This window comes from Nestor notabilis, unplaced genomic scaffold (genome assembly GCF_000696875.1).
Source record: "Nestor notabilis isolate BGI_N333 unplaced genomic scaffold, ASM69687v1 scaffold12197, whole genome shotgun sequence".
In the NCBI taxonomy this organism is placed as follows: Eukaryota; Metazoa; Chordata; class Aves; order Psittaciformes; family Psittacidae; genus Nestor; species Nestor notabilis.
Genome location: NW_009937012.1, coordinates 19229 through 47111, shown reverse-complemented (window position 1 = coordinate 47111; position 27883 = coordinate 19229). Strand labels below are relative to the sequence as shown.

Below are 27883 nucleotides of genomic sequence, written 5' to 3'. Positions count from 1 at the left end.
GTAGGGAGAGGAAGATAGAAGAGCGCATGTATTTTATGGCAGTCATGAGTCCATTTGTAAACAGTGTTTTCTTGCTTTTACATATTCAAGCACGAACCTAGTTTGATAGCTGTAAGCAGAAAATATCTGACTGTCAATTCCACATGACTGATTCTCAAAAATCTTTTCCAATTCTCCTTGCTAAAATTATCCTATGTGAAATCTGGCCCCACTTCAAGTTGTTCTGTAACATCAGTAGAGCCACATTTTCATCCAGGTGAAAAGTAAGAGCATCTTCAACATGATTTTGCACCACAAACTGGTGCTAAAGACAACCAGTCCTAACTAGACATGGAGTTATTCTCACCTGTACATTAGTACAAGAATATATGTTAAACCAAAAGGTATGCAACAAAATCTATTAGAAATAGAAGCCTCAGATTACATTGCTTTAGATTAGTTTCTGTCACAAGTGCTTTTTCAAATTAGTTATGTCTTGTACTAAATGTCCTCTGATGCTTTACTCAGCAGTAGTACAGGCTCTTAACTGGTTGTAGTTAAGAGCCAGTTCTAAACAGACAGATTCCATAAAAACAGAAAAAGATGTGTTAATTGCAAATGTGTCTTTGGTCACATCCAAGCTATTGTTGTAAAAGCAGGGAAATTAATGTCACTGAGGCATTGGGGAGGGAACAAAAGTAACTCACCCCTATAGATAGTGAATGCGAGTGCAAACATGCTGTGGATGTTTAGTTGGTGGAATAGAACCAACTTGCCGGCACTGGTCTTCTGCAGGGCTCAAGACACAAATAAGCAGGTGAAATTTAATGGGCTGCAATATTTACCCTAGAACATGTAATGCTTTTGTGTTATAAAGGCTACAAATCTCTGAAAAGTGACCTCATGTCTTCACCAATGCTTCAGCTTTGACCCATTTTATCTTCATAGCATTTTTCCCCCAAATCCTTAGCTACAAGTCTTCATTTGCAGACATTCATCTCCCCTGGGTTTGTGTATGTACTGCTGTAGACATTTTTTTTTCCTACAAAATGTGGGAGTCTTAAACAAGTAGGTAGAGTAGATAATTCAAGGTTAATGACTAATCCAGACCATGGAAAGATCAAATGATGAACTGAACCTCCAAAAGATATTTCAGGTTTGCTCCAGGGGCCTGCCAGATGAGCGTTGCCAAAGCAGATTAGAAGAACAACTCCCAATTTCTCAGCAGAGATACTGAGAGGTCAGAGGTCAAGGAATAGTCAGAAGGCAAAGATTTAAAACAGCCCTCTCAGATTGCATGTCCTGCCCATCCCAGCTTTTTGAGGCTATAGAAAAACACACCCTTCTGGGCATTTTTTAGCTAGAAAGACGGTTAAAAAAATCTGTGCTTAAAAGCTCATCACTTTCTTCCTAAATCTAACCACCATCAGGGATCATCTAGCTCTTGAATCTTCTGTAGAGGTAAGATTACAAAAACTAATACCATGGATAAAGCCCTTCCTATGGTTGTAAGAAAGATAAGTATGTTTGTCACATAAATCAGTGCTTGCTGGAAAAATGAGAAGCTCTCCAGGGACTCCAGTGAGAGCACTCACATGGTCCAACAGAAGATAGGTTATAACCTGGGAGGGAAAGACCAAACTGAAAAGAACCGTGGTGTCAAGCAATCCCTAAGATCAGTTTACAGGCTTAAAACACAACTGGAAGCCAAATGCTCTGTATGATATACACAGGCTTAGGGTGAAGCAGTTAATTGGCTTAGTTAATAACACAGAGCTTGGTCTTCTGAGTTGGGGAGCTGGAATTCTTTTTTATGTTGTCATAAGAAAAATACTGGGTTTTAAAAACATGAAAAGTAATTCTCCTTCTTAAACACATCCAGGTGTGTTCAAAAGGTGTAATGACAGTGAGGAGAGGAAAATCTGTCTGTAGGGTAATTTAATAGCGACCATAATGTGGTACTATTTGTACATCACATTTTTCTTCCCTGTGTGTATATTACTTGAGATAGTAGTTATGCTAATACCTGGCTGCACATTCCTTTACCAAATACGAAACTGGCTGGAGTTTTCATGTTTAATTACTTTATCCATAAATCCCTTGTCTTTCCACTTTGATAGTGAAAGATGTTGAAATCTAGTTGCAGTGATTCTGTGTCTTACAGGCACTACAATGATATTTTCAGCTGCCTATGAAAGGGACTTTGGGAGAACTTGGGGGAAGAGAAGCGCACTGCCAGCACTGCACGTAGGACTCATATTCACTTCTTTGCCAGATCAGTTTTACAAGCCATTAAATGCAGCAGAGACTTCACTGAGAGGAGGAAGTTCTGTGGTCAAAGTGATCATCCTCTGAAAATAGCCTACTTTATTGATATTGTTATTATTCAAACATTTAGTCTGTCACTTGTCTGTTTGATATGAAAGTAAACCCATCACTTTAAAATAGCCTTTAGTTTCTAAGTATTTTGATTCCATGTTAGCAGCAGTCATCATGAGTAGGGCTCATGGGCTGTGAGGCTTCAGAGATCCCTTACACTGTAGCCCTACCTAATTTGTAACCATTGGGTTCGGATCAGGGATGGATGTAGTGGATCTGTAGCTGAAGCTGGCCACAGATGCCGCCTGGCAAAAAAGCTGGAGATTGTGTTTTCACTACAGGTACAGCTTTGTGTTGATTCCCTGGGTTTTGCATCATGCCTTGTGCAATCATTCTTCTCATTATGATGATGACAATGTCTTTTCTGTATCAGTTTTCCAATTACACTCTGTTGTATCTGTGCCAGAGCGGCACTAACTAGAGACCACTGCATAGGGTACAAACGAGGTTATTTCTCCCCTCCACAAGAGTAACAACCAACAAAATGAAAAAAGGAATTTTCCTTCCTGAAAGGAAAGTCATAACCTCATTTCTTAAGGCATCTTGGAAGTAGTTGGCATGCTGCGTGCTGCCCATCCTAAACGCAAACTCACAGACAGCCTCTGCCAAGAATGTATTTTTATCTTTCTCCTCTGCTTTCAGCCCCTTTCCCTTTTTCTTTTGCCAGTAGCTGTAGATCACAGTGAGAGTACAGTGCTGAAGTGAATATTAGTTCAGTGGAGCCTGTACAGAAACCATTCCCAGCCCTGTGACTCACATTCAGCTCATAAAGCACAGTTCTATTACTATTAGTCTCTCTTTCCCCCTCCATGCCCTTGTTGAGCGGTTCCTTCATCCAGATGGATAACTCCCTCCACACTTGCAGTGACAAGACAGGGCTCAGCTGATATCAAGGGAGCCTGGCTATTTATTTTCATGACCACTGATTTCTGCACTTTAAGGCTATTTTTGTCAGTCTTTCAGCCCCAGTATCCGATTACCCAGCTGGCATTTTCCCATTCCATAAGCAAAATACCAAGCACTCAGCCACAGAGATGCACCAAAACTACTGTCCAGAGAAACACATTTGGTGTCTCTCCAGCTGTTTTAGCCAATGGAAATTCACAGATCTGTCAACTGCTTTAATGCACAGGAGCATCTGAGTGGGGCCCTGTTCCACAAAAGACAGGTGGCCAGCCTGCCCTATCCCATCCTGCTCCAACCAAATGGCTTCTGCCTTCACTGTCAATGCAGTCATCAGTGCTGCCACACCAGCTCATCAGTCATAGCATTTGGTAAATGAATTCATGACAATTGCACCAAGATGTTTCTACAAATTGTGCTGAACTGATTTTTCCCCATTCAGGAATGGGAAGATGAGAAACAGTTTGATTCATTTCGGAGAAGTTACACAGCAGCTTCAAAAGAAATATGCTTCATAAGTTGGCACATGTCATCGTCTGCCTGGACTATGGGAGCCTTCAGCAAAGTGAAACAGTATTTCTGGCCAGATTTGTTTTTGAGAAGTCTTCTTTGAGCCTCTTATTGCATGAGATAACTCAGGATTGGGTGACAAGTAAAAGATTCATGGTATAAGGATACTAATCTAGATGACAGTCTTAAATAGCAGGCTAGAAGGTCAATTACCTGGTGAGAAAGGCGTGATGGCCTTCCGGTGCACAGCACCTTCACAGTTATTGTTCCAGTCCTTCACTTCACATAGGAATGCCAGTAATTACAGAGAACATGTTCCTCACTGACAGATTGCAGGAAGTGTAAAGATGGATGCTGCTTGTCTTCAGGAAAAAAATGGTCCCTTCCTACATAACTTCTAATTTGATTCTTCTTGGGCATTTTATTCACTGCCTTGTAGCCTGGCTGTAACCACAGTGGTGCGTCCAGCTCTTGCTGAAGTCAGTGGGAGCCTTGGCAGTTAAATGCAATTCAGATTATCTAAGAATGAACATGGTCAGTTATTCTCCATTTTTAAGGTGCCTGATGCCATGAACTTCAACCTGATGAGATTCCGATTGAACATCCTGGAAAACCCAACTATGAAAAGTAGAATCTCAACAGTGGCTGTGAGAGGGTAAACTAGAAGTGAGGCAGGAGATGTCTTTGCGTTCTAATAGTCTGGGATGGAGAGGATTTGAGAGTACATAATGTAGGACTAGGGGTCCTGGATGCAGGAAAGCCATTTGGCTGCAACACTGTCCAAGTCTGTACGTAGTAAGTGCATGTTGTCTGCACAGCTCCACGGCACAGTGAAGACGTGCATGCAGATGTAGCAGTGCTTTTCCCAGATTCCTCTCAAAGGCAACAATATTTGTAGGACAGGATAATCTGCAGACAAGTCTGTCTTTACCTGGGGAAAAAATGCAGCCACATTGTAAAGACTGAGGATTACAGGGAGCTACGCAGAGTTTAGTGTTGGATATTCACTTGTTTACCAATGCTTTTCTGCTTTGCACACTTCAGCTCCCAAAGGTGATCTCAGTGTGATGACAATACAGCACCATCGAAGAATCCACAAATCTAGGAGGAGCTGCCCATCTCTCACTGGTTTTAAGTAAAGCATGATGTTCTATGCCACCAGGTTTTTAACATTCCCTCTCTGGCTCCTTCACAGGTGGGTGACTGGCCATTGGAGTCCCTGCTCTGCTACTTGTGAGAAAGGTGTCCAGCACCGGGAAGTGACTTGTGTTTATCAGCTGCAAAATGGCACCTACGTTAACACGAGAGACCTCTACTGCCTTGGCAACAAACCAACAACAGTACAAAGCTGTGAAGGACGGGACTGCCTGTCTATCTGGGAAGCATCAGAGTGGTCAAAGGTAGGAACTTGATTCCAGAAGGGAGCCAGAAGATGTCCATTTATTTTTGATATTGTATGTTAGGCTCATCTGAATCATAAGAAGATCCTTTCACTCTTGGTGCAGTGCTTACAGCATTACCAGTCTCATTCCAGGCTGGCTGTGTTACGGGACTGTTCAGCAACAGTCATTTCTGCGGGAAGCATCTTTCCCTGGTGTTTATCTCTATTTTGAAACAGTGAGCTCCTATTTAAAACATTGTCAGAGCTTTTGCAAAATATTGTTGTTAGAAATGTACTTAAAAGTCACAGAAGCTCAGGATAGAAGAGATCTTGCACTGAGGAACAGTGTCTCTTAACAAAAACAATGTGGTTCCATTGTCCACCTTTTTGAACAGGAAATCCTTGTTTGGCAAATAGTTAAGTGAGAGTAATGTTTCCTTTCAGTAGGATGCTGTATTTGTTCTTTAATGCATGAGATTTGCTTGCTGAGTTCTTTCATTTCAAAGGTGTGGAGAAACACACCGAAGTTTAGTAAGTTGTCTGATAAGTCTTCTGTGTGTTCTAGAAGAAACACTTTCAGGTGATGCCCTCTTTGTTTCTTATAGCTGAACCAACTGAACTGTTCATAGCTGAGACTGTTCTTACGGTGCAGTTCCTACCTGTTTTACTTGGGTCTTTTGTTAACAATGCCAGGTACTTCTCTCTTTTTTTTATGAAATGGAGTAAGTCAAGATACGGATGACTGACTTTTTCCGGAGTGGAAATGTTCCCTATTTGTGATCACATAACTCATTTGCAAATACATAATTTTTTGGGTCATTTTTTCAATAACTGGTCTGCTTTTCCTTTGAAATATTTACTTTTGACATGTCTGCAATTGTCCACTCATGATTTTAAATTCATTCTTGATCTGGCACATTTCTGCTATTATGTAGCACGGTTGACTCCAGGACACATCTGATGCTCTGCCAGTTTGAACACTTGTCATAGCTAGGACTTTCTTCAGTGGTAATCGCTTTAATCCTTAACATTTTAATCTGATGTTGTGCAGTAAATATCACAGTAGTGGTATCATTTTATAAATCAGGTTTTCTCACGTATGTTTTTGAACTTTTTGGTTATACAACAAAACCCAGTTGACCACATTGATGCCTGGTCCCCTGTCAAAAATGTGTGTTTTCAAAGCAAATTCCAGTGCAATCTTCAGTGTGGAAAAAATTAAGTTCCCCTTCTATTGCCAAACACTTGAGATTGTTTTGGACAAAGTTCTGCTCAACCCATTTTTAATGACAAAAATAGAGACTGTCAGAAAAAGGTGAATGTTTCTACTGTTAGGGAACTGGAGTAGAAAAAAATATGGATTTCCTTCAAATAAAGGAGCTGTGTCTTAACTGCAAAGTTGTGTTGCTCCTTTACAAAACCTCGTGGGATTTGACAAAGTAATTTGTTAATAAAATAAGACCTAATGATCCCAGCTGGACACTCAGGGACTACACATATTAACGTTTAGACTGTTGTGGAGTCTCTGTAAAATCTATATGTTAAGAAATTCTTCATGAAAACAGAGAGCTTGGGGAAAGAAAAAAACTCTTCAAGAGGGTGATTTATATGTGACCACCAAAGATCTGTTGGCAACCTTTTGCAAATGCTGTTTTGTCTAGAAAAGTATATGCAGTATTAATCTGTGAATGACTTAAAAGCTTGTGGGAAGAACAAACAGTTGGTGTTTTTCCCAGACTTGCTTGTAAAACCCACCTAGAGATTTCTCCTACTGTGAAAATAGTCCCGCTTCAGTTTGATTTACTTGGAGTAAATTGGACCATTTGAAAGATTTTATATATTGTGCTTTGTAGTTTGAGATGAACGAGAGCAACCCTGAGGAGTCCACCCTGAGGGCTGAGGAAAATGATATATAATTTGGGAAAGTCTATACAACTTGGGGCAAATTCATGGCGTTTAGGTAACATCTCGGGAGCTTCAGCCTGGGATCTCTGGCACATCTTGTGATCCGAGGAGTCCAGCAAAGCAGTTTCTGGAATTCTGCAAAGCCTGGAAGAATTCATCCCCGTTATGTAGCAGAACTATACAATTGTGCTTGTTACAGAGATGTTACATCCGTAAGGAGGTCATGCCATGAGCAGCACATAGTAAATTGAGTGGAAGGTTTCCCAGATTTTCAAGAAGTCACTTTGTAGTGCTCTAAAATATTTAAAGGCATGTCTGTTTGCTTGCCAGCTCATAAACGGTTGTCATTCATGTCCTTAACAAGGCCAGCAGGTCAGAACTGCCTGGATTGTGTTTTTAAGACGGTTAGACAGGCATGCTGAGATTTGTCCATTTGATGTAATTTATATCAAGCTGACGCTTGTTTCCAGCATAGACCCCCTGGATGGAGAAGCTTCTTGGAATACGTTCAAAAGACCTCACAGAATATCTCTCATCTTCACTATTTATTCAGTGTCAAATCAACTGTCTTTTCCATGCTGATCCCCTCAAGGGGGAAACTTGACATACTAGAGGAGGTTAGTTTTTATCTCAGTTGGTACATATATCATTTTTCCACCCACCTGTCCCCAATGGCTCTTCAAGAAAATTTCTCACTCTTAACCACTGCAGTGGCATGAAAATGAAGAGCAGAGAGACCAGCTATGCTGTTGTGTAGTGGTGTGCACTGAGATGGCTGTGGCAGCATCAGCAGATCTATTAGCAAACTGGTTATTTAAAACAGAAATTCTGTTTCAGTTCATGCCAGTGTCCTTTTCCCACCATGGCCAACAAAACCAAGACAGTGCTCCAGTAAAACAGAATTCTCATTGGCAAAGATAACAAATGGGTGAGCAGATATCCCTGCTCTTTAGAAGTTACCTTCAAACTGTCCAGGCACAAAACCATTTATGCTCACTCCATGAATGTTTGTTAGAGTCCCAAATGTTGGAATCAAGTCTTCCTTCAGCAACTGATTCTAGCAGCTCTAGTAGCCTGCTGCTTTCTCAGAGGACTTCAAACAGTCCCTGTTTATGCTTTTGGTGTTGAGAAGTCTGTCTTTCATCCCTGCTGATGTCAGTGCTGTGGTTAGTTTGCTGGCCATGGTTGGAAGCTGATCAGAACACTGTGGCTCACTGAATAGTGCCTCTCCTGAGCTTTCCCCTTTGTACATTTGAAGTTCTTTGGAACTAACACAGTGATGAGCGTGTGCCAAATCAAAGGGTGAAGGTCATGTATGTATTTCACATGAGAACATGTGTAAGAACTGTGACTTTACCATGGTATGTACAAACTGTAATGCAGAAATGTGTTTGTAACAGTGGTGTCATGCTACTGTGATCTAAAAATGCATTTATCACCATAATTTTATTCCCATGATACATCAAGGGCTGTGCAGTTCTCTGCTGCAAATCTCAGTGTGTGCTTTAGCAGTACAAATTATGAGCTCTTAAACACAACATTTTCTGGAGTTCTTCATCTGTAACACCAACTCTAGCAAAATGCCAAAGAATGTTGATTTCTAGAAGTGCCATTTTTCATGCAGAGGCAGATTCATGCTTTTCAAATTACTCATTTATTTTGGAAGGGGATTAGATTATTGGGAGAAAACCTTACAGGTTATCAGATTTCCTCTTTGTTCATCAAACCAGCTTTTCCTTTTGGGTATGATACCAAGATAAAAGTTCTTATTTGTAGACATCATGTAACAGTAAGCAAATACCCGGTGTTTTGCAGTGCTCAGCAGATTGTGGCAGGGGGATTCAGAAGAGAACAGTGACGTGCACAAATTCTCAAGGAAAATGTGATGCAGCCACCAGGCCAAGAGAGGAAGAAGAGTGTGAGGATCACACAGGCTGTTACGAATGGAAAACGGGCGATTGGTCTAAGGTAACAGTGACCACTACCTGGCATTTCTTTTCTGAGTACAAAAGTGTTCGGAGTCCTGTGCTTCTATGTGCCCTCTGCATTAATATTAATTTTATTCCAACCACCTGATATGAAAGATAGCCATGAATTTAAAGGCAAAGCCAGTCCTTTCCTCAGGGCTGGGTTTTACCTTCACTTAGACCTGTCTGAATTTAGTTTCTCAAGTGACACTAGTAATTCCTGAATGCTGTGGATTCATCAGAGCAGAGTCTGCTCTGTACGTGCACCTGATCTTAAAGTAATAGGTAGTTTTGCTTCGGAAGGAGGCAGTGTGAGAAACTCAGCCTTTGCCAGTGTTGTTCATAAAGCATCCTTTACATTACTGACTTCATGTTTGCATGAAGAACTAAGGAATATTCCCAAGAATATTATATTCCAGTTTGGTTTTATCTTATCTTTGTAACTGTACTGTTCTTTAAACAGAAAGTCTACTTTGCATTCTGGAATGTACGGCATGTGCAGAAACCACGGGGATACAGTAGTTGCGTTTTGCTTTCCAAAAACCCAAACTCCAGCAAGCAAAATCCAGTGAAACAGAGGCCCACGATGGGCAAATTGGCTTATCTGTGATTGCTTTATTTTTTTTACATTGTGATTAGGAATTACAAATACTTATAGATATGCTTTATCAGAGACACATGAATTTAATGGTGTCAGTGCTGGAGAATGTATTAAGAACCTGCTGCATACAAAAGGTTTGTATTTATGCTGAGCCAGGAATTTGTATCACAGAACATTTAGAGCATTGAACATTATTCGTAACCTGGCACACAAAGTCCATGCAAAGTGGCCAAAACAAACAGTTCCCCTGTGTTAACAGGTGAAATAACAATATTTATTTATTTATTTGTGGAACCTGAAAACTTTTGGCTTACAGATTGACCCGGATTGTCTTTATAGGGAGGAATATGAAAAAATTACTTATTCACTGATTACAAGGATTGAACATTCAGCATTGTATGAATGGTTCCAATCTGATAAAGACGTTGGCTCACTGACAGGCTGCAATCATACACGGGTCACAGTAAATATTGTTGTTGATGGATTTAGTGTCAGTGTGCGAGCAGGACAGGATTGGTGCAAAATCACTTATTATTTGCAGTTCTTTACACAAGATCAGGGTCTTCCCCATGCAAAAGGACAAAAAAAGCTTATGTGCTGCATATATGGCCTGCTTCTGTCTGCAGAGAGCTTGTGCCAGCTCTCTGCTTCCCAGGAATTCCAGCCTGTGTGAGTCCAGCAGGATGTTCTTGGACTTAAGATTTGGATTATAATGAGCATTTAAAATTCTAGACATATTGGTTAATTCTGACTGGACACTTAGATCACACAATTAGATTCTTCTCTGAGTAGAGGGACAAACAAAAGGCACCACTGGATGGCTAGAAAAGGGTATGGGTAGCTCTGAAGAAAGTGCATTGTCCCAGAAACACAGATACATCCCAGAAACTCAAATGCTTGGTGTGGAATTCAATTCTTCACAAATCCTGAGAGGAGGATTTTCACCATGAGGATCCAGAAGGTTTAATGCAGGGCTTAGACTTATGGGAAGAGCCTTTACAGCTATCAGCAATTCCTCTTTGGTGTTGTCCAGCTTAAAACAGTTTCTCCTTTCAGGAGAAACACAAAGTCAGCGGCAGTGAGATTATAGTGAACTCTTTAATATTCATACTTCCAGGGCAAGATTCCATTGGAAAACATTTGTTCCCAGTGCTGTAAAAATCACTGTGAGAGCGAGCTTTGTGCTGACTAAGATGGAAACTTTTCCTATTAATACAAATTGATTTCAGAACAAGCAACAACTTTTTGCAATTAATGCATTGTGCATTTGTTACTTATTGTTAAGAACCATCAGGCAAGCAAGATTTAACTGACAGTAGTAATTATCACAGATTAAAGTAACGGGCTTTGATGCTTTGTGTGCAAACAGCTTGCATGGTGTCTTGGCCTCCAATCCTTAATTTCCCAAACCAAGATCATTTGAAGATACCAGGAAGTCATGTAAGAAAGAGGCAAAACCTCATTGAAAAAGTCAAGTCCAGATACAACTTGTAAATAAAGCAGGCTGCTTAGGTAGTAACGACAGACTGTTATTTATGTAGCAGTAATAGTAGTATTTGTAGAATACACAGACTCTGCACGAGAAGACAGATCTCTCCCCTAAGGAGCTCCCAGCCCTGTTAATAACTTATCTCACATCTGACAGCAATGAATATGGTTATCCTATATAAGATTTTGGATCCTAATGCATTCAGAAGGTACAAGTGTGGGCAGCATTAAAATGTCCAAATCTCCACCAGACAAGTTGGGGGGTTTATCAGACCCTGGATCCACTACTGTATAGAAGAGGTGAGGGCTGAAGGCATGGCCATGCTGCTCTTTAACCTGACCTACCAGCCAAAACCTTGTCCACTGGCCTTAGTAAGGGCTCTGCACCCATTGCTCATTCCCCCTCTGAAGAGGAATTTTATTCCATTTTCTGTCAGGTTTATTTGCAGTTAGTCCTTATCCCGTGTGTTATCGCTGTGGAAAGCATTTGGAGCTAGATGAGCAGATGCAGCAAGCAGTCTTGGCTCTGATATTTGTAAATTCCCAGTGTATTTACAGGATATTTCAAGTGTTGCATGAGGAACTGATACATCAAGTTCACTTTGCAAACATACAGGTCAGTAAAGTTATTTTCAATGTCTTTGAGGTTACCTTTATCAGTCTAATGCTTGAGATTAACAGACCGTGTAGTTCTAAAGACAGAGTATTGCTCTGTTACTAGTAACTATGAGTAACTTCCATTACCACTGCTATTAAACTTGCAAGTTCTTTGCACTACTGCAGCTTTTCTTTTAAACCCCTTATCTCAAAGGGATATTATTATTTAACACAAAGGCAGCATTGCTATTATGAGTCTCCTAACTAAACTGTTCCTGGCCCAAGAGTCTTTGAACCTAGTAGAAAGACAGATTGCACAGTAAGAGACTCAGTGAAGGTGTTAACCTGAAGTCACGTTTTTTATTGTTGCCTGGATTGGATTCTTCAGAATTACAATTCATTATATCATCCTTTTTTTATATATGATGCAATATACAAGTGGGAATCCAAGCCATCTCCCATTCAGTCATTTCTTCCAAAAGGAAATTCCACATCCAGTTTTCATTCAGTTAAAGAAACAAACATCTCATACACTCTCTCTGCTTTGAAATAGTTCTTTCTTGTTTGAAATCTGAGCTGTTAAATATTCTAGCACTGTAAGTATTCATACATTTTTGCTGTAGTTGTGTGAGGCAAAAGAACAAACCTGGGTTACTCAGTTTCCCAACACTTGCTCAGACTCCTTGGCTGTGAAAATACGCCTCTTGATGCTTTAGCAAGACAGTAGTTCATTCTTTCAGGATGAATTGTACTTTGCTGACAAACTTTTTGTCAAGGATTACATTCCTGTGAAGAATGCAGGCAGCTAGTGAACAAAATGTCTTTATGAATGTGGATCTCTGGGAAGCTTATCAGGGGACACAGCCTGAGTCTGGACCATTCACCTGCTCTAGGCTGTGCTTGAAGGCAGCAGACTTCATGTTGAAGTCCACCTTGACTCACACAGTTGAAAGCATATGTCCCAAATAATGAGGGGGGTTGCACTGCTGGCCTGCTGTGGGGAGATGCAGGCTTGATGCATTGGCTAGCTATGGGGGTGACAAAGATGAGTTGTGCTTGAAGGTGAAGAGCATCAGGGACTGCTTTTTAGCTACCCAAAGCTCCCCCCACGTCCTCAGCTCTCTCGCCTTCCTCTCTAGTCATAATGCAGCAGGGAAAGCACTTAGGTGCAGACATACAAGCCAAAGCTGTGTTTTTTGAGTTCCTTTTCTCCAGTTGGCTTTTGGACTCTTCTAGGATATAACTGAAGAGGCAGGATTATACAGCAGGAGCAGTTCTTCACAATATATTAGTGTATTTTTCTTCCAGTTTTACTTAATTGTTTCACCACTTTATATGACTTAACATAATCTATTTTGGTCCTGTGACTGAAGTACTGTATTTTGAGCCAATAGCACAGCATGGTTCAGGGTTCCCAGTTTCTATTTTTTTTACTATTCTCCTTTTAACTGGTATTATATCAAGGAAGGTAGAATTACAGGTGGGATACACTCACTCCATCATTAGTGCTGACTTTCACAAGGGTGCATTTTCTGCTTTGTGGGTAGAAGTTAAAACATGCAACTTCTGTCCCTCAGGCAACAATTTAGCTTATTAACCTATTATATTACATAGCCCAATGAAAAGATTTTTAGAAGAAAGATACATAGGAGCCTTGTAATATATTGGCTTTGCCATTTTTTTTCTTAGCAGTTACAGTAGGTGCTGTGTAAATACTAAGGCCTATATTAATCTTGGATAACCCAATGTAAATCCAGGGTAACTGTCTTTCATTCTTCCCTATAACCCACTGGCCACAAGCCAAGGATCTCACTCAGCACAGTGTGTCAGATATCAGTCTCTCTTACATTAGTGTAAATCCAGATTAATTCAGCCACTTAAGTTAATGCAGGCCTATGCCAACGCTGTGCAGATCAGAATCTGACCTGAGAGGCTGTGCGAGATCTTTGGGTAGGAAATATCACAGATTCATGCTCTCAAGTGAAAACAGAAATATATAACATGTCAAGTTGGGCTTCAACTAGGAAGGAAAGTAGAGGAGAAATCCTTCTCTACCACTTTACATCTCCTGTAACCACCTGGCACAACTTCCACTGGATTCAGAAAGATTGTACGCTCCACAAACTGGAAAGCACTGGTAAGGGTCAGCTTGGCAAAGTGTTATATTGGACAATATTCATGTTGCAAATAGTGTCAGTAGTGATAAAGCACATCTGAAAAATTATCTATAGCCACCTGACCTCCCTGGACATCAATACTTGCCAATTTCTTTACGGTATGTTGCTCAGCCTATGAAATACTGGCCATGGGTTCTCATCCCAGGAGAATATTAACAATAGGCAGGAAAAAAAGATCTAATTTCCTATATGAAAAATACTGGGTTTGTGCCAGACATTGAGGTGTTTCATACTGGAGATCAGCAGTCATTCATCACAGTGGGTGGTAACAAGGATTTTGTAATTGCAAATTAATTGGTTTGGCAAGATTGCAGCAGACTATTCTCCAAGAGATAAAACCTCTGGCCTTGCAATACACCAACAAACACATTGGGGTTGGGTTTTGGTTTGGGGCTTCTAGTTTTGCTTTTTTTTGCTTCAAATTATACAATCTTCCAGTGCCAGGAAGCATGTTTTCCAACTTCCAAATGTTCAGGAACATCAGCAAAATCCTCTATATGCCTCACTTTTAATGATTAATTCACATTACATGATAAGAAAAGTAAATCAAGGACAGCTGTGGTTTGAGAGGGCTATTCAAAGCTGTTATAAATATAGAAGCAAACTGTCCTTTGTTCAAACATTCATTACAAACTCATGGCTTGACCCACCACCTGTTTATGATAAACTATGGCCAACTTGTTAATTCGTCATAAAGGTCATAACTAAGTTCATCTTCTCCTACCTTGGAGAAAGTAACTTTTCTTGCTGAACTGAAAGCTCTGCAGGAAGGAGGGTCGCTGAACGCTGCAGACACACATCACAGCTGACAGACCCTTTCCTGCTGCCTACTCATCTTGGCTCAGCAAACAACTTCCTGATTTATGGCTGCTCATGTGCATTCAGCACCACAGCTAGAAACTGACACTGGTGCAGATCAGTTGTTCTCCAGAAGATGATAGAGCTGGATGTGACAGTAATGGACCCAAGGTGGTTTAGTATTCAAACCCTCTAGTCTTAGGCATGACCAAGAGCCAGAGCATCAGGGTGTTCTAAGCCTAACTACTGCCCCTACGGACTGCTCTAAGTTGTACTGCTAGTTGTGGTTCCACATGGTTTGTTCCTCTGGACGTGATCACTCGACATGATCAAAGCCTTTCACGCCAACAGCTAATCTCAAAAGACCCCTTGAATCTCACCTCTTTTATTCTTTGTCTGACCCCACATTGTGAAATGTCTTTAGCTATGGTCAGAGATGTAAATATCATATAATGGCATTAAAACAAGGTTGAGCCTCTACCTTGTCTTGGGCTAACTGCCAGCTTCAGTTGGTGCAGCTCAGCTGTAGTGGGAAATGTAGGCATGGAAAGTGAAGAGACACCAAGTACAGTGCTGGCTGGCCATGTCACTGCCCTGGGCACTGTAAGCTACAGGAACCAAGTCCTGCTCGTGCCTTTGAGGCAATGACTGCTGCTTGTTTGCACAACAGTTTGCACAGCTCATCTCTGCTGGAGTTTCTGGGAACATCCATAGGACAAATAATTTTGATGGTTCCTTAGTAAAGGAGAATTTGCCACAAAAAGACCATATTAATCAGTGTTTTGTTTGAAGTGGAACACGTTCTGTCACACTGTTATTGTCTCATGTTCCAATACAGCCTCCAGTGATCCTGTTAATTGAAAGAATAATTTTTTCTTTTTGATATTTTTTATTTAAAAGCCTAGTCCATTAAGTGCATTTATTTATTTTATTTGATGGAGAATTAAAGCCTTCCACTAAGATCAGTGGATTGGAAATGGAATCCTATCCTTACCATTTTACTCTCTTTTTTAATGTGAAAAAGAAGAAAGCATGAAAGGCAAGTCTATTCAAATACTGGCATTCAATTTCTCTGAGTGCCTCTGAGATGTTTCAGTGGCTACGATCATGTTTGTAAAAATATGAAGAGCAACTAATTCACCATTTAAAGTTTGTATTATTCATCTAAAGAGGTTTTTACCCCTGAATCCTTACAGTGCACATTATCACTTGCAGGAACTGCTACAATTTGCAGTCTTTTCAATAGCCTTGTGAGATTTATAATGACTACTGAGGCATTAAGGTGACAATCTTCCAGAACATCTTTGAAGAACAGTTAGTATCAGCCTGCTGGTGATCCCTGTTTGACTGTGCAAAAAGGTGAAATGCAGACTTAGTTAAGCTTCACACATTTCAAGGCTGAGTAGCTCTGGAGAATGCTTAGGCAGGACTGAGGTGACAGAGATGAGCAGCCTCTTGCCTGGAGTTCAGTAATCCTAATGGAGTCCTTTGTTTAATTACTTTTTAAAATAAATTGCATTTCGATAGCATTGATCATTAACTGGTGAATAACTAAAATATATGTTCAGGGGAGCTTCAGTTCCCAAGATATTCTTTAAGGCTAACATCTGTGACAGGAGCCAGTGTGGAACTACAGCTCATGTAGCCCATACAAACATTGCTCAGCATAAGAAGCACACACTGCTGTAGAAGTCATTCTCAAGCAGGCAGCCCGAGTTATGTGATCCCATGGTTACACAGTCGTCCATTACTGTCTAGTTTGCTTAAAATTAGCTTGATTATGCCTTTTACATAGTGTTTTTCAGCATCATTTCCTTGAAGTTTTTCAGGTGGAACGAGCTATGGAATATTTCCACTTTGTACTTGCCACAGATCAAATCATTGCACACACACACTATAGGTGGCATGCTATAGGCAATACCGTATCATTGACATCTCTGCTGGATCCTGTTCTTGAAATCCAGTTTGAAAGCTTGTGAGAAGTAAATTCTCCTGATTGGTATAATGAATTAAATGACATTTCCTCATTAGCATCCACCTGGGCTGCATTGCACAAGTACTCCAGGGCATTGTCACTACCCAGAATATTCATGCATTCAGCTCTTAATCTCTGAACTCTGTACACAATGGAACTTTTCAGAATAGCAAAGTCAAGCTTAATTATGCAGTGAGACATGCTGGATGTACTGGTCAGGTCTTGTTCCTTAGGGTCATGCAGTTTGGAAGCACAGCTGTAGGCAGTTTGCAAAGATTGCTTCTCTCTTTTCCTTCTAAGATACTGTCACATCAGCCATGAGCATTTTCTGCTATAATTTATTGTTTCTTCCCATACTGAGTCAGAAGAGTATGCATTTTTTTTCTTGGCTAAATTAAACAAATCAGTCACTTCACAGAAGTTTCCAAATGAAAGATTGTTGTAAGCAAGACCAGATACGTTCTCTTTACAGGTCTGGGGTTCCAAAAGAAGAAAGGTTTCAAAAAAAAGACAGGAAAGAAAAGAACAAGGAAGCTTGAAAAACAGCTTACACTTTGCTTTGGGCTAATGAGATCTTATCAGTGAGAAGACAGAAATGTCTTTCTTTAGCATGATGCTATGGTGAAAGTTGACCTGGTGTTTATGAAAGTGCATTGCATGCTGCTTTTCGGCTAGAAATGGAGAGGTCAAATGAACGATGCTCATAAAAAGCCTGATGTTAAGGTGTGGAGAGCACTGACTTTCAGAGCACACACATGATTACTATTAAGGTCTCAGGAATGGTGCAATTACAGGACCTTTGTCATTTATCTCGGATGCTAGAATGTTATTAATAGGAGCTTGCTTGCTTGCTTTCTGACTCTCATAGAGGCGAGAAACAAGACCCCTGGGGGGAAAAACACTCTACCCTATCCTAACGCCTTGAAATACTTGAACTCTGAAGTCAGTAGAGCATGACTCTATCTCTGCATATAGCAGCTTTAGCCATAGTGTTATCCTTGGCTTTAGCAACTTTCAGCAAACTGGGGACAAACCAATATCTTTAAACATCAGATGACTGCAGACTGATGAATAAGGAAAAGAAACATCTTGCCTTCAGCTTAGTTACGACGGTCATCTTGAACTCTGTCTCCCTCCAACAGATCAGCTTTCTAAATACTGGAGTACATTCAGGGTTAGCTGAAGAGATGCTATGACCTTCTGCTGGAAAAAGCAAGTCTCTTACAAAAGACTAACATCTATCTCTTAGAGATTAGAGAAGTGACATTTTTAAAGGTGATACATGGTCTGAATGTACCCTGCCTAGCCACCAGCCCCCTCAGCTAAAGCATAAGCTATGCTTCATTAACCCATTTAGTCCTGCACAGATCACAGCCTGTCCTCTGTAGTGGTAAATCTGTACCTTTTTCTGTCCCCATTAAGCCTCAACATAGGGATTCTTTGGACTGGTCTCTTACGCGTTCCTCCATCAGCCCAACAGCAGCCCTGCCCTGGCTTCATTCATTCCTATTCCTCTCTCTTTCTCTGGCTATCTTTTGTAGATGAGGAGTTGATGAAGCCTCTGACAGATCTCAGCACTTACTGTAAATTCATTCTATTTTAATACCTAGCATTCTCCTGAGGCATTTGCTTTCAAAGCAATTAGACATCTGTCAGCACCTTTGGTAGATTTCAAGCTTTCATATCAGTATCCTAAGGTAGAAATAGCATTCCAGTTGAAAAATCATAGCTTGGTCTTAAGGTTGGAGTTTTTCAGTGAGTAAATCTTCTTTAAGCTGATGAATGCAGCTGCTGCCTTGACAATTTGTGAGTTTATTTCCTTCTGGATATCCCCACTGGCTTGCATGTTACTGCCAAAGAATGTGAATGGAGGCATTTTTGTATTTTGCCTTCTCAAGCAGTATTTGAACTGGGAGTTACAAGGGCTCTCATTAGGTTCACTTTTTGTAAGTGTTCATTAGCCCCCTCCTTTTTACAGTGCTGAGCAATCCTTTGATCCTTGCATGTGGGTGGATTTCCCATTCACAATGGCTATATTGTCAGTTTAGTGCATTGTGGTTAAACTCTGTGAATCTTGAATATGCATTTTTCTGAGAGTGATATCACTGGGAATGCCTGGTGGAAGGAAAAAAATGCTTCATGTTTGACAGTGGCGTCTCTATTCCACCACTTGTCCCAGCCCTACTTCCCAAAGTAGGCAAGTTGCATGTGGGTTTTCTCTCAGTACTGGTGTAGCAGCTCAGGTGGCAGGCAGAGATCCACACAGCTCCGAACCAGCTTCCAGACCCAGTCCTCCACATTCACAGATCACTGTGCTCCATCATGGCATCAAAACGTGTGCACTTCTTGAGGGCCACACCAGTGCTTGAAAAGGCTTTCCCAGTTTTCCAAGTCTGGCTGTTAAGAGCAGCGTAAGAACCCAGTGCGTCACCCACTTTAAATACGACCAGCGTGGTTACACTGTGCAGCACTGGAACCTCCTGGGGTTCTGCACACTGGCACCGTACCAGCTCTACAGAAGCTGGATCAGGTACTTTTGTCCCTGCAGCACAGGCCAGATGCTGCCGTGAGCAATGCTCTCTCTTTGGCAGCTGTTGGCTGCCTGGAAGTGCCTCTCTTTGCAAGAAGGACACAGCTCCTTTCCTTACTAATAGCTTGTGTCCACGTCTGATGGTCATACATGTCTGTATCAGAGGGCACAAAGTAAATCTAGCCTGAAAATTGTCCTGTGGATTTTGCTTACTTGCTCCATAAATATTTGGGAACAGAGAGACTGTAGCACTGCATTTAGCTGTCCAGAGTAGGAGAGAAGGTATTTATGGGAATTTGCTGTTCAGTTGGAGTTTGATTTTTATGCCTCTTTTAATGATGTCCTCTTTTCATAGTGCAGCATGAGTAACAATTCCCCCTTTGTATGTATTTTGTATCTATTCCTATTTCCTATTGAAATTCCTAGGAAAGAGACTATCCAAGTACAGAGTTGAAAATTTCATCTTAAAATAAGCCAGATGTCCAACCTTCCTTTAGCTGCCAAGCCCAAAAGAGTTCAAGAAAGATGTTAAAATCTGTCTTCCTGGCTGTGAAAAACTAATTGCATAGCATAGGTGATGATCCCAGTCTCCCAGGAGAAGGAATAAAACTGCTTCGGGCAAAAACTCTGCTGTTATTTGTCTAAGGATTGGATTTGGCAGTGTCTGTGGAAAAAGTTTCATTGCTTGCCCTCCTTGCTGGTTAACAAATGCAGAGACAGGAGCACAGACAAAGGTAGGTGAGTGTTTGTGTGTTGATATCTGCAAACCTTATTCACCTTATGAGAAAAAATGCATATTTCTTTCTTTCTTCCCTTCTTTCTTTCCACTCCCCAACTTTGTTAAGAGCATTCATAAGCACAGGGAGTACCTAAAAGGCAGAGACAGAGATTTCAGTCTCACTATATTATAATCACGTGAAGGAACCCTATGGCCTGGATGGATTATTTTATGTCTGGATGGTAACAGCTATTCTGTTTGTAAAATGGATGTACAACTTACTCCCCTTGCAAAGAGTTTTGTGAGGATTAAGATTAGTAAAGCACCCTGAAGACTAAAGTGCCATTAAAATCCTGAGGATTAGAGGTTGCATGTGACTAGTGAAGTGGAAGGGCCTAACAGTTGCATTATCAGGATAAAAACTGTTAACTTTAAATCCAGCTGAAATGGCCATGACTGACTGGCTTCAGACTGGCAGAAGCCAGAGGGCACACAGTGCTTCGGGAGAGCAGAGGGACACCCAGGCCTAGTGAAATGCGTAGATCTCACTGTGGGAGCTATGAAGGGGGTTTAAATAAGGAACTTTAACAATTGCTTTTTGGAATAGCTTGCTGTAGGACATACAGCATTCAGCATAGGACTAAATACCATAACCCTTGTTGAGGAATTAATAGACTGTGACCAAATTTTGATCTAAATTCAGTATCTCAAAATCTAAGTACAAAAAGACTCTGGCGTAAACTAGTGAGTGAACCCTAAATTGAAATAACAAGAAGGATGTAAAGGAAAAAAACCCCAATTGTTTCTTAAAAAAAAAAAGTTGCAAAATACATGCAGAATTTTAATATAGCACAACTGCTGCCTCTAGAATACAATAGTCAGGTCCTGGAGGGGGCTGCACAGCTGGAAACACAGAGATAGGCTGCTTACCAGGATAGCTTAATGCCAAAGTCCAGAAGGGATCTGAGCCAGAGATTGTTCTGAATGGAGAAAATCAGTCAGTCCTAGAGAAAGGCATTGTGAGAAAGAACAGGAATAGAGCAGGTGGAATATAGGGGAAAAATAAGAGAAAAGCAAATATGAATTTGGTGAGTACACCAAAAATAAGAAACCTGTTTAATAAGCAGCCATTAATGTGTGTGACTAACGAGGCAGATTAGGGTAAAAAGTCTATGGTTTTTTTAACAACACTGATCTTACAACTCCTCCTACTTACATATGAGTTGTTCACATTGTGTAAATGTATTTCTGCACTGGGTTGTGTGAAGCAGGACTCCATCAGCTCTGCTTTACATGCCCCTATTAATTTGAGGTCATTTTTTCTCAGGCCTTTCAGTGATGCACACAGAAAGTGAAAGCTCCCTGTGCCTCACCCAGAACAAAGCTACACTTCTTGTATCAGATGGTCTTCGGGAAGCAGCAGGGGTTTCTTGTGATACTCCCAGAATAAAATGACCAGAGCTTTGCTGTGCTTTTCCCCCATACACGGAGAGGTGGAAGCCTACATGCGTCTGTGTTCTTTTGCCCCTGGCTCCTAGTCTTACAAGCATTCCACACTGCATATACGTCCTTCATTCTTTGACTTCAGTCCAACCTCAATGGTACTCATCTTTGAGCCTCTTCAATGTCTGGCATGATGTTTTTAGGAATTACAGCTCTGAGGTGATGGTGTTTTTCAGGGAGAGAGCTCCAATGCTCTGACTTTATTCAGAAACGCAGAGGACAGAAAACATGATTGTTTTTACATCATCCTAATTATATCTCCTGAGTTTTCCCTCACCACCTCCTCTCCCCCATCATTTGCTGGTGTGTGGCTTTAGCAGAAATAGGAATCTTACCAAAGTCCTGCAACCCATTGTTTCTTTATTTTAAATACAAGATTGTTTTATTAACTCCAGCTGGTGCACCTCACTGTGCTCACTGTGTTTGCTTTATTAAAATTGAACAGCGTGCAAGTAGGACATTGTAAATCACAAGTGACTGGGCCAGAGGAAGAGGGAGGGAGAGTGGTAGGAACTCCAATTGTATGACAACAAAGAGAGCATATAAGCAGGCTGGGCCCCCTGGCTGAGGGAAGCCAAAACTTGTTGAGTACAATTTGCAAGTGCTCCCAGGAGGATAGACAAGTGCCAGACAGTTAGCAGGGATAGGTGAGAGTGAATACTTGAATACCTGATGTGTTCTCTTGTTTACTGGAACAGAGGTCTGGCCATGCAGCAGTACTGCCTGCCTCTGCTGTAATCCTCGGGTTTATCTTCTGTCGGTGCCTGGCATTGGTTATCTTGTTTGTGGAGGAAGCCTTGTTAGACCATCCAAGTCTTGGAAAGGGCTTTTAAATCAAGAGGGCTGTTGGGTCGTTTATGGAGAGGGAGGTGGAAGCTGCTCCTCAGTAATTAAGCAGTAAACGTTTTCCAGCTTTGCCTCTTTGTGGCTGGTGGAGGGAATTACATCTCTGCCGACTTGAACCTCATGGGCATCCAGGTAGTCAATGTAGACGGACACAGAGCAAGTCCAGACAGAAGGACAACATATTGCCTCCCTGTTCCAGGACAGTTCCCCTACTCGCAGCACTCCCTGAAGTTGCAAAATCATCAACATGAAGGGTTGAGAGAATGACTAACCCTGTTGTTTGAGTCCTCAGCACCAGCTACACACAGCCTGCCACACACAGCTCTGGCAGTGATTTTGCTGGCGTATGTGTGCATGTGGTTTGGAAGTTACTCTGCATGGACCATGTCTCAGTGCCTTCTCTCCTTCAGTGCTCCTCAACCTGTGGGAAAGGCCTCCAGTCACGCGTGGTCCAGTGTATGCACAAAGTCACCGGTCGCCATGGCAGTGAGTGCCCTGTCCTGTCCAAGCCAGCGGCCTACAGGCAGTGCCACCAAGAGGTCTGCAATGAGAAGATAAATGTCAACACAATTACCTCGCCCAGACTTGGTGAGTGAGGGGTGCTGGGGGCAAGGTGCCACCTGCAAAGGACCAGGCACCCTGCAAAGCCCAGGGTCCCAGTGTGCAAATGTGATAAAAGTGGGGCTTCAGAGGATAGTCCAGAGTCAGAAATTAGGAAAGAACCCACAGTCAGACTCTAGACTAAAGGTCTAATGTGGATAGGGCCTCTCTTATCCATCAATCCCCACCTCAGACTTTGCTCGTGTTCAGCAGTGGGTAGACCTGAGAGACTGACATGAGCACACAAATGGTGGGTGACTGGTTGACTGATCACAGAGGTGAGGGAGCTGGCAGGCATATCCTTCTCCATCACAACACACCTTCACACCCTGCTTTTGCTCCTGCAAGTATAAAGTATGATAAGTTATTCATCCATGCCCCAAGTACATGACCTTGTACTGGCTTTTTATTTCCTTTTCATTTGCACCACAAGAATGTGTTTTGATGAATTAATTTGCCCAGGGAGGCAAGAGACCAGCCACCTTCTTTCTGTGAACCCTTTGATTTTCTGTCACTGTCCTCCTCCTCCCCCTCACCCTGCTTCCCCAGTGTACCTGGCTGAGATGAGAATATGGTGATAAACCATCTGTTTCCTAAAACACCTTAACACTGTATTTAAGAAATACCTCTAGTTAAGAATGCTTCTGCTAATACAGAATTGTGGGAATCCATGATTTTCCACATCATACTTGCTCAAATTATAAGGGGATAAAAATACATTTTTCCAAATACACACCACCACAGCTCCAAGACCAAGCTGGGTTCTTCACATTTCACACATCATCACCAGTAAGATGAAGCTAAACTAAGCCATCAGCTGTACTGACACAGCCTCATTGGTGCCTCCCATTACTTTTGAGTGCAAGAGGCTGGGTTGTAAACAGTGCTGCTAAGAGCTTACCAGAAAGAACAGCCTCCACCCTCTCAGCAGAGCTAGTCTTGAAGGCTAAGGCACCTCTAATAAACGTGAAAAAGCAGAGCTGCTAAGAAATTGAGAACCATTTTCTAACAGCACTGTCCCATATTAAATAGCAGTCAAACTAGGACTGGACTGGAAGCTTCTGAGCTGAACTCTGGTTCCCAAAAGTTTATCAGATGTTTAAAAGAATATGGGAAATTTTCTTCTTGCAAATGCAGTCATACTGAGGAGCTTCTAACCTCTTTTGTTTAAGAACACAGAAAAGTACTTTCCAGAGATTTTAGCACTAAGAGCATAGAGAGAGGAAAACATTTCGTTTGAGAAGTAAGCCCTTAATACATGATGAGACAAGAAATCCATCCTAATTCACATTTTAGGACAAAGGAATAAGAGCTCATCTATTTAGAAGACTGAGGAGGCTCAAGTCCCTGCTGAAAGTAATCTGCAAGTAATTTGGAATGCTTTTATTTCTAAACCAGGCTTAGAATCACCAGGACCAGAAACAATGATATTTGATATTAGCAGAAAGATACGTCATTGAATGTTTTGCTCGTCTTGCTTATAAACAGCTCTCATTGGGTTATCTTTAAACAAAACTATCTGTTTTCTGCAATGGAAACCCCACCAAAAATATGGTGCAGAAAAAATTCCAGTAGTCTACAAACCCCGTTCTGCCTTGTCCCCACTCCAGAATGTTTTTCATCCCAGGTAGAGTGTTTTCAGAAGTATCTAAGTGTGGCGTTCCCCTCAACTGACTTCTACATCTATGTTCAGTGTCCCTCAGTGAAGACACGTTCAGAGGGGGGTTATTCTATCCCTCACGCACCTAACCCATGTCACTTCCTCAGCATGATTCCTGTCTTACTTCACAACCTATGAGGGACCTTGGACCTCATTAGAGTCCTGGCCTTGTTTGTGACTTAGTGTCTTTGTATTAGATAAAGTCTCTCAGATTTATAAAGTCTACCTCAGATGTTCTTGCAAGATGTGTAATTTATTCAGCTACATCACGTTTTCTGTGCCTAACTGGAACCATAGCTTGTGGGGTGTGCTGCAGATGGAACCCCCTCAAAAAGCCCCTCTGCTGCTGGCAGGCTCACAAATAACCTTCTCCCTGTTTAGGATGGCCACTTCCACCAATTTTTTTCTTGCAATATGGTTTTTTTACATTGGCTTCATGTTCCTTTTTTTCTGGGGCAACTTCATTTCAGCAGATGTTCTCAAACTTTTGCTTCTTGTCCAGCTGAACGAAGCTTCAGTGAGAAGCATTCCTACCAGTTCTGCTGCCCATTGTTTTCTGGTGCTTGGCACAGAGGCTCACAGCTGAATACAGGATAAGAGCCTTCCCTGGTTTCCTCCAGCAGCCACGAGGAACAAGGGACTCAGGATGCTGCTGGGTCAGCATGTTTTGATGTTCTTTAATTAGACCATTTTTCCCCAACCTTAAAGGCCACAATATTCATTTAGAAGATTTTCCAGTGATCACAGCATTTATAAGGATGCTACATACCATACTATAAATCACAGGCTATTAAAAGCACTCACTTTTTGTGTGCATTTTCATCAAGTGTGCAGTTTTGCTACCCTTACTTTTTTATTAAAGCACATATGACTAATGATACTGTCAACAGACTCAGCAACAGTGTCTTTGTGCTGCTTTCCCCTCTGCACAAACCTTGTGTCAGTGTGAGGGAGTTTCTGCTATCCATTCCCCCCTCTCAATAGCAGTCCTCCTGTTTTTACTACACCAAGAAGTATTTTTACTTTCTATTAATTCATCTTTACATCCATCAAATTGGGCTTGATTTTGCTCCTCTGCAAAACCATTTTCCATCAAGAGGATGATGGCCACTTCTGAAGGAGTGCTTTATCAGAGCACTCTCCCTGGGAGTGCACAGCTTCCCATTGACTGCTATGCTGTCTTTATGTGCTTTAATCTAGACCAGTGCTTCAGAGGTTTCATTCCTCTAGGCCTATTTGCCACTGAGACAAAACATGAGAGGGCTTGTGCTCCCCAGTCATGTCCTGCTACGCTCTTGCAGTAAGCACTTCCAAGAGCCTGATGTTTTGGTGCAAAGAACATCGTCTGATCTCCAGTGCTGACAGCGAGATTGGCCCTTTCTTCCCTCACATGCAGTGATTTTGATCACACCTGCAGTGTGTTCTCTGGCTAATCTGCAAGTTTCTCCTTTCTTTTCTTGTCCAAAGCTGCTCTCACGTACAAGTGCACAGGCGACCAGTGGACAGTGTACTGCAGGGTGATCCGGGAGAAGAACCTGTGCCAGGACATGCGGTGGTATCAGCGCTGTTGCCAGACTTGCAGAGACTTTTATGCAAACAAGATGCAGCAGAAGAGTTAATGAACCTGTGCTACTTCTTAGAGCATTACAGCTATTTGTGTGTAAATCACGGACTAGTAGGTCTGAGTACTGGAACTTCATGAGTTGCTACAATGTGGTGGATTCCAAAGCATACCTAATAAGACTTGAAACTAACTCTACAGACTGGATACCAAAGTAATCCGCTCATCCACCTTAAAAAAACACAAACAGAAAGAGTCATCTCAAGGAGCCAATCATTTTATGGTATTTTGACATCCTTACATTTTTCATTAATGCTTTTTACTTTAATATATTAAATCACCAGCCACTGGATGGCTTGCTACCATTAAAGAAAAGGACGAGAGTTGCAAAGTGATTACATTGACTAACGTTATGGGTACCCCCACGGAGGAAGGCCTCTGGCAAAATAATTCAGCAAAGGTAGAGACATTACTTAATCTTTTAATCTTGGCTTTCATCTGATGTTTTCAGTTCCCAGCAGTTATCCCACTGTGGAGTGGGCTTGGAGGGACACACATAAATGAAAGGCTTAATTTAAAGAGAGGATTTGCTGTAAAAGCTTGTGAAAACTGATAGCAGAGGATGAACATCTCTGAAATTCCTGCAGAAAACTCAGTACAATTATATCCAACATTCCAAGTCATATATTTTAGAGACGCTAATCAGGACTGCCCTTCTTTCTCATTTTCAAAAACAATCCTCTCTCTCTTTTCCCCATAATAGTAGAGTTTCTCTTATGAAACCTGTTTGTTCTCTGAGCTTAATGAAATGGAAGCTTATTAACAGCCGTAGGTAGTTATTTTTAAGCACAAACTATTTGCATGAGACGGGAGAAGCCAGAAATAATTTCCTCAGGTAGAGCTCACTGAGAGTTTTCTTGGTCTAATCTCTCTCTAGTCTTTAGAAGTCAATCAGATAATGAGGCTGAATGCCATGTTTTTAAGAGGACCATGAAACTGGATAGGGTTGGTACAAAAACTGGATTTGGAGCAAACTTTGTGTGAAGAAACACAAACAGTAGAACAAGTGTTTCCTATCTCTTGGCTCTTGTATACATCTGAGGTTGTGTAGCCTTTTGAGTCACAAGGAGTCAGGGATACAAGACATTCAAAGTGTAATCTGGAGCTTGTTGAAGCCATAAGGCCAAGACTTCCATTGCCTTCAGTAAGGGTTAGGAGGTTAGGATTGTACTCACTGTATTTTAATGCTTCCTGTCTTCCATGGTGCTATCAGGTTTGGTGCTATCAGATTGGTGCTATCAGAGCACTTAGCAAGTGCTGCATATATGACACTCTCTTGCATGTCTCTGCACTTTAAACCAAACTCCTCTCTGAGATGTGAGACTTGAAACGGGAGCGCTACCCAGGGCAGAGTTTGTCCTCTCCCTTAGTCTTACAGACCAATGTCTCCCTATCAGACCTTGCTCCAACATGTATCATTTCCCTTGCGAGGATCCAAGGCCAGTTGTGCAAGGGTGGTTAAGTTACAGCCCACTCTTCAGGATACAAACAGCAGTTTGGATGAATTGCAGCTTTGTACTTGCTCTAGAACTGCCTGTCACTGTTTTTTCTTTGGAGATGAGAGCAGAACTAAGCCCAGCCACTACCCCCAGCCCCTGGGCCAGTCTGTATTGCAGCTCCCACTTACCCTCAAGTTGTCTTTGTTGCTGTTGTCTCTTTTTTCAATGCAAGAAGGGATAAAGACCCTTAGTATCTAACATATCATTGAAGCAACTTTTTCTTCCTTATTACAGTCCTTTCAATAT

The 27883-nt window shown here is 41.5% G+C and overlaps 1 protein-coding gene across 1 annotated transcript in view; it reads left to right on the top strand.

Moving 5' to 3' along the window:
* The window catches only part of ADAMTS17 (ADAM metallopeptidase with thrombospondin type 1 motif, 17), a 160380-nt gene extending 133938 nt beyond the window's left edge, over nt 1–26442 (top strand). Inside the window, exons 19-22 of the mRNA XM_010018623.1 lie at nt 4967–5171; nt 8873–9025; nt 22668–22845; nt 25985–26442. Of these exons, the coding sequence (XP_010016925.1) occupies nt 4967–5171; nt 8873–9025; nt 22668–22845; nt 25985–26136 (688 nt within the window). The 3' untranslated portion in view covers nt 26137–26442. The remainder of the gene's footprint in view (nt 1–4966; nt 5172–8872; nt 9026–22667; nt 22846–25984) is intronic.
* Nucleotides 26443–27883: the final 1441 nt, after the last annotated feature.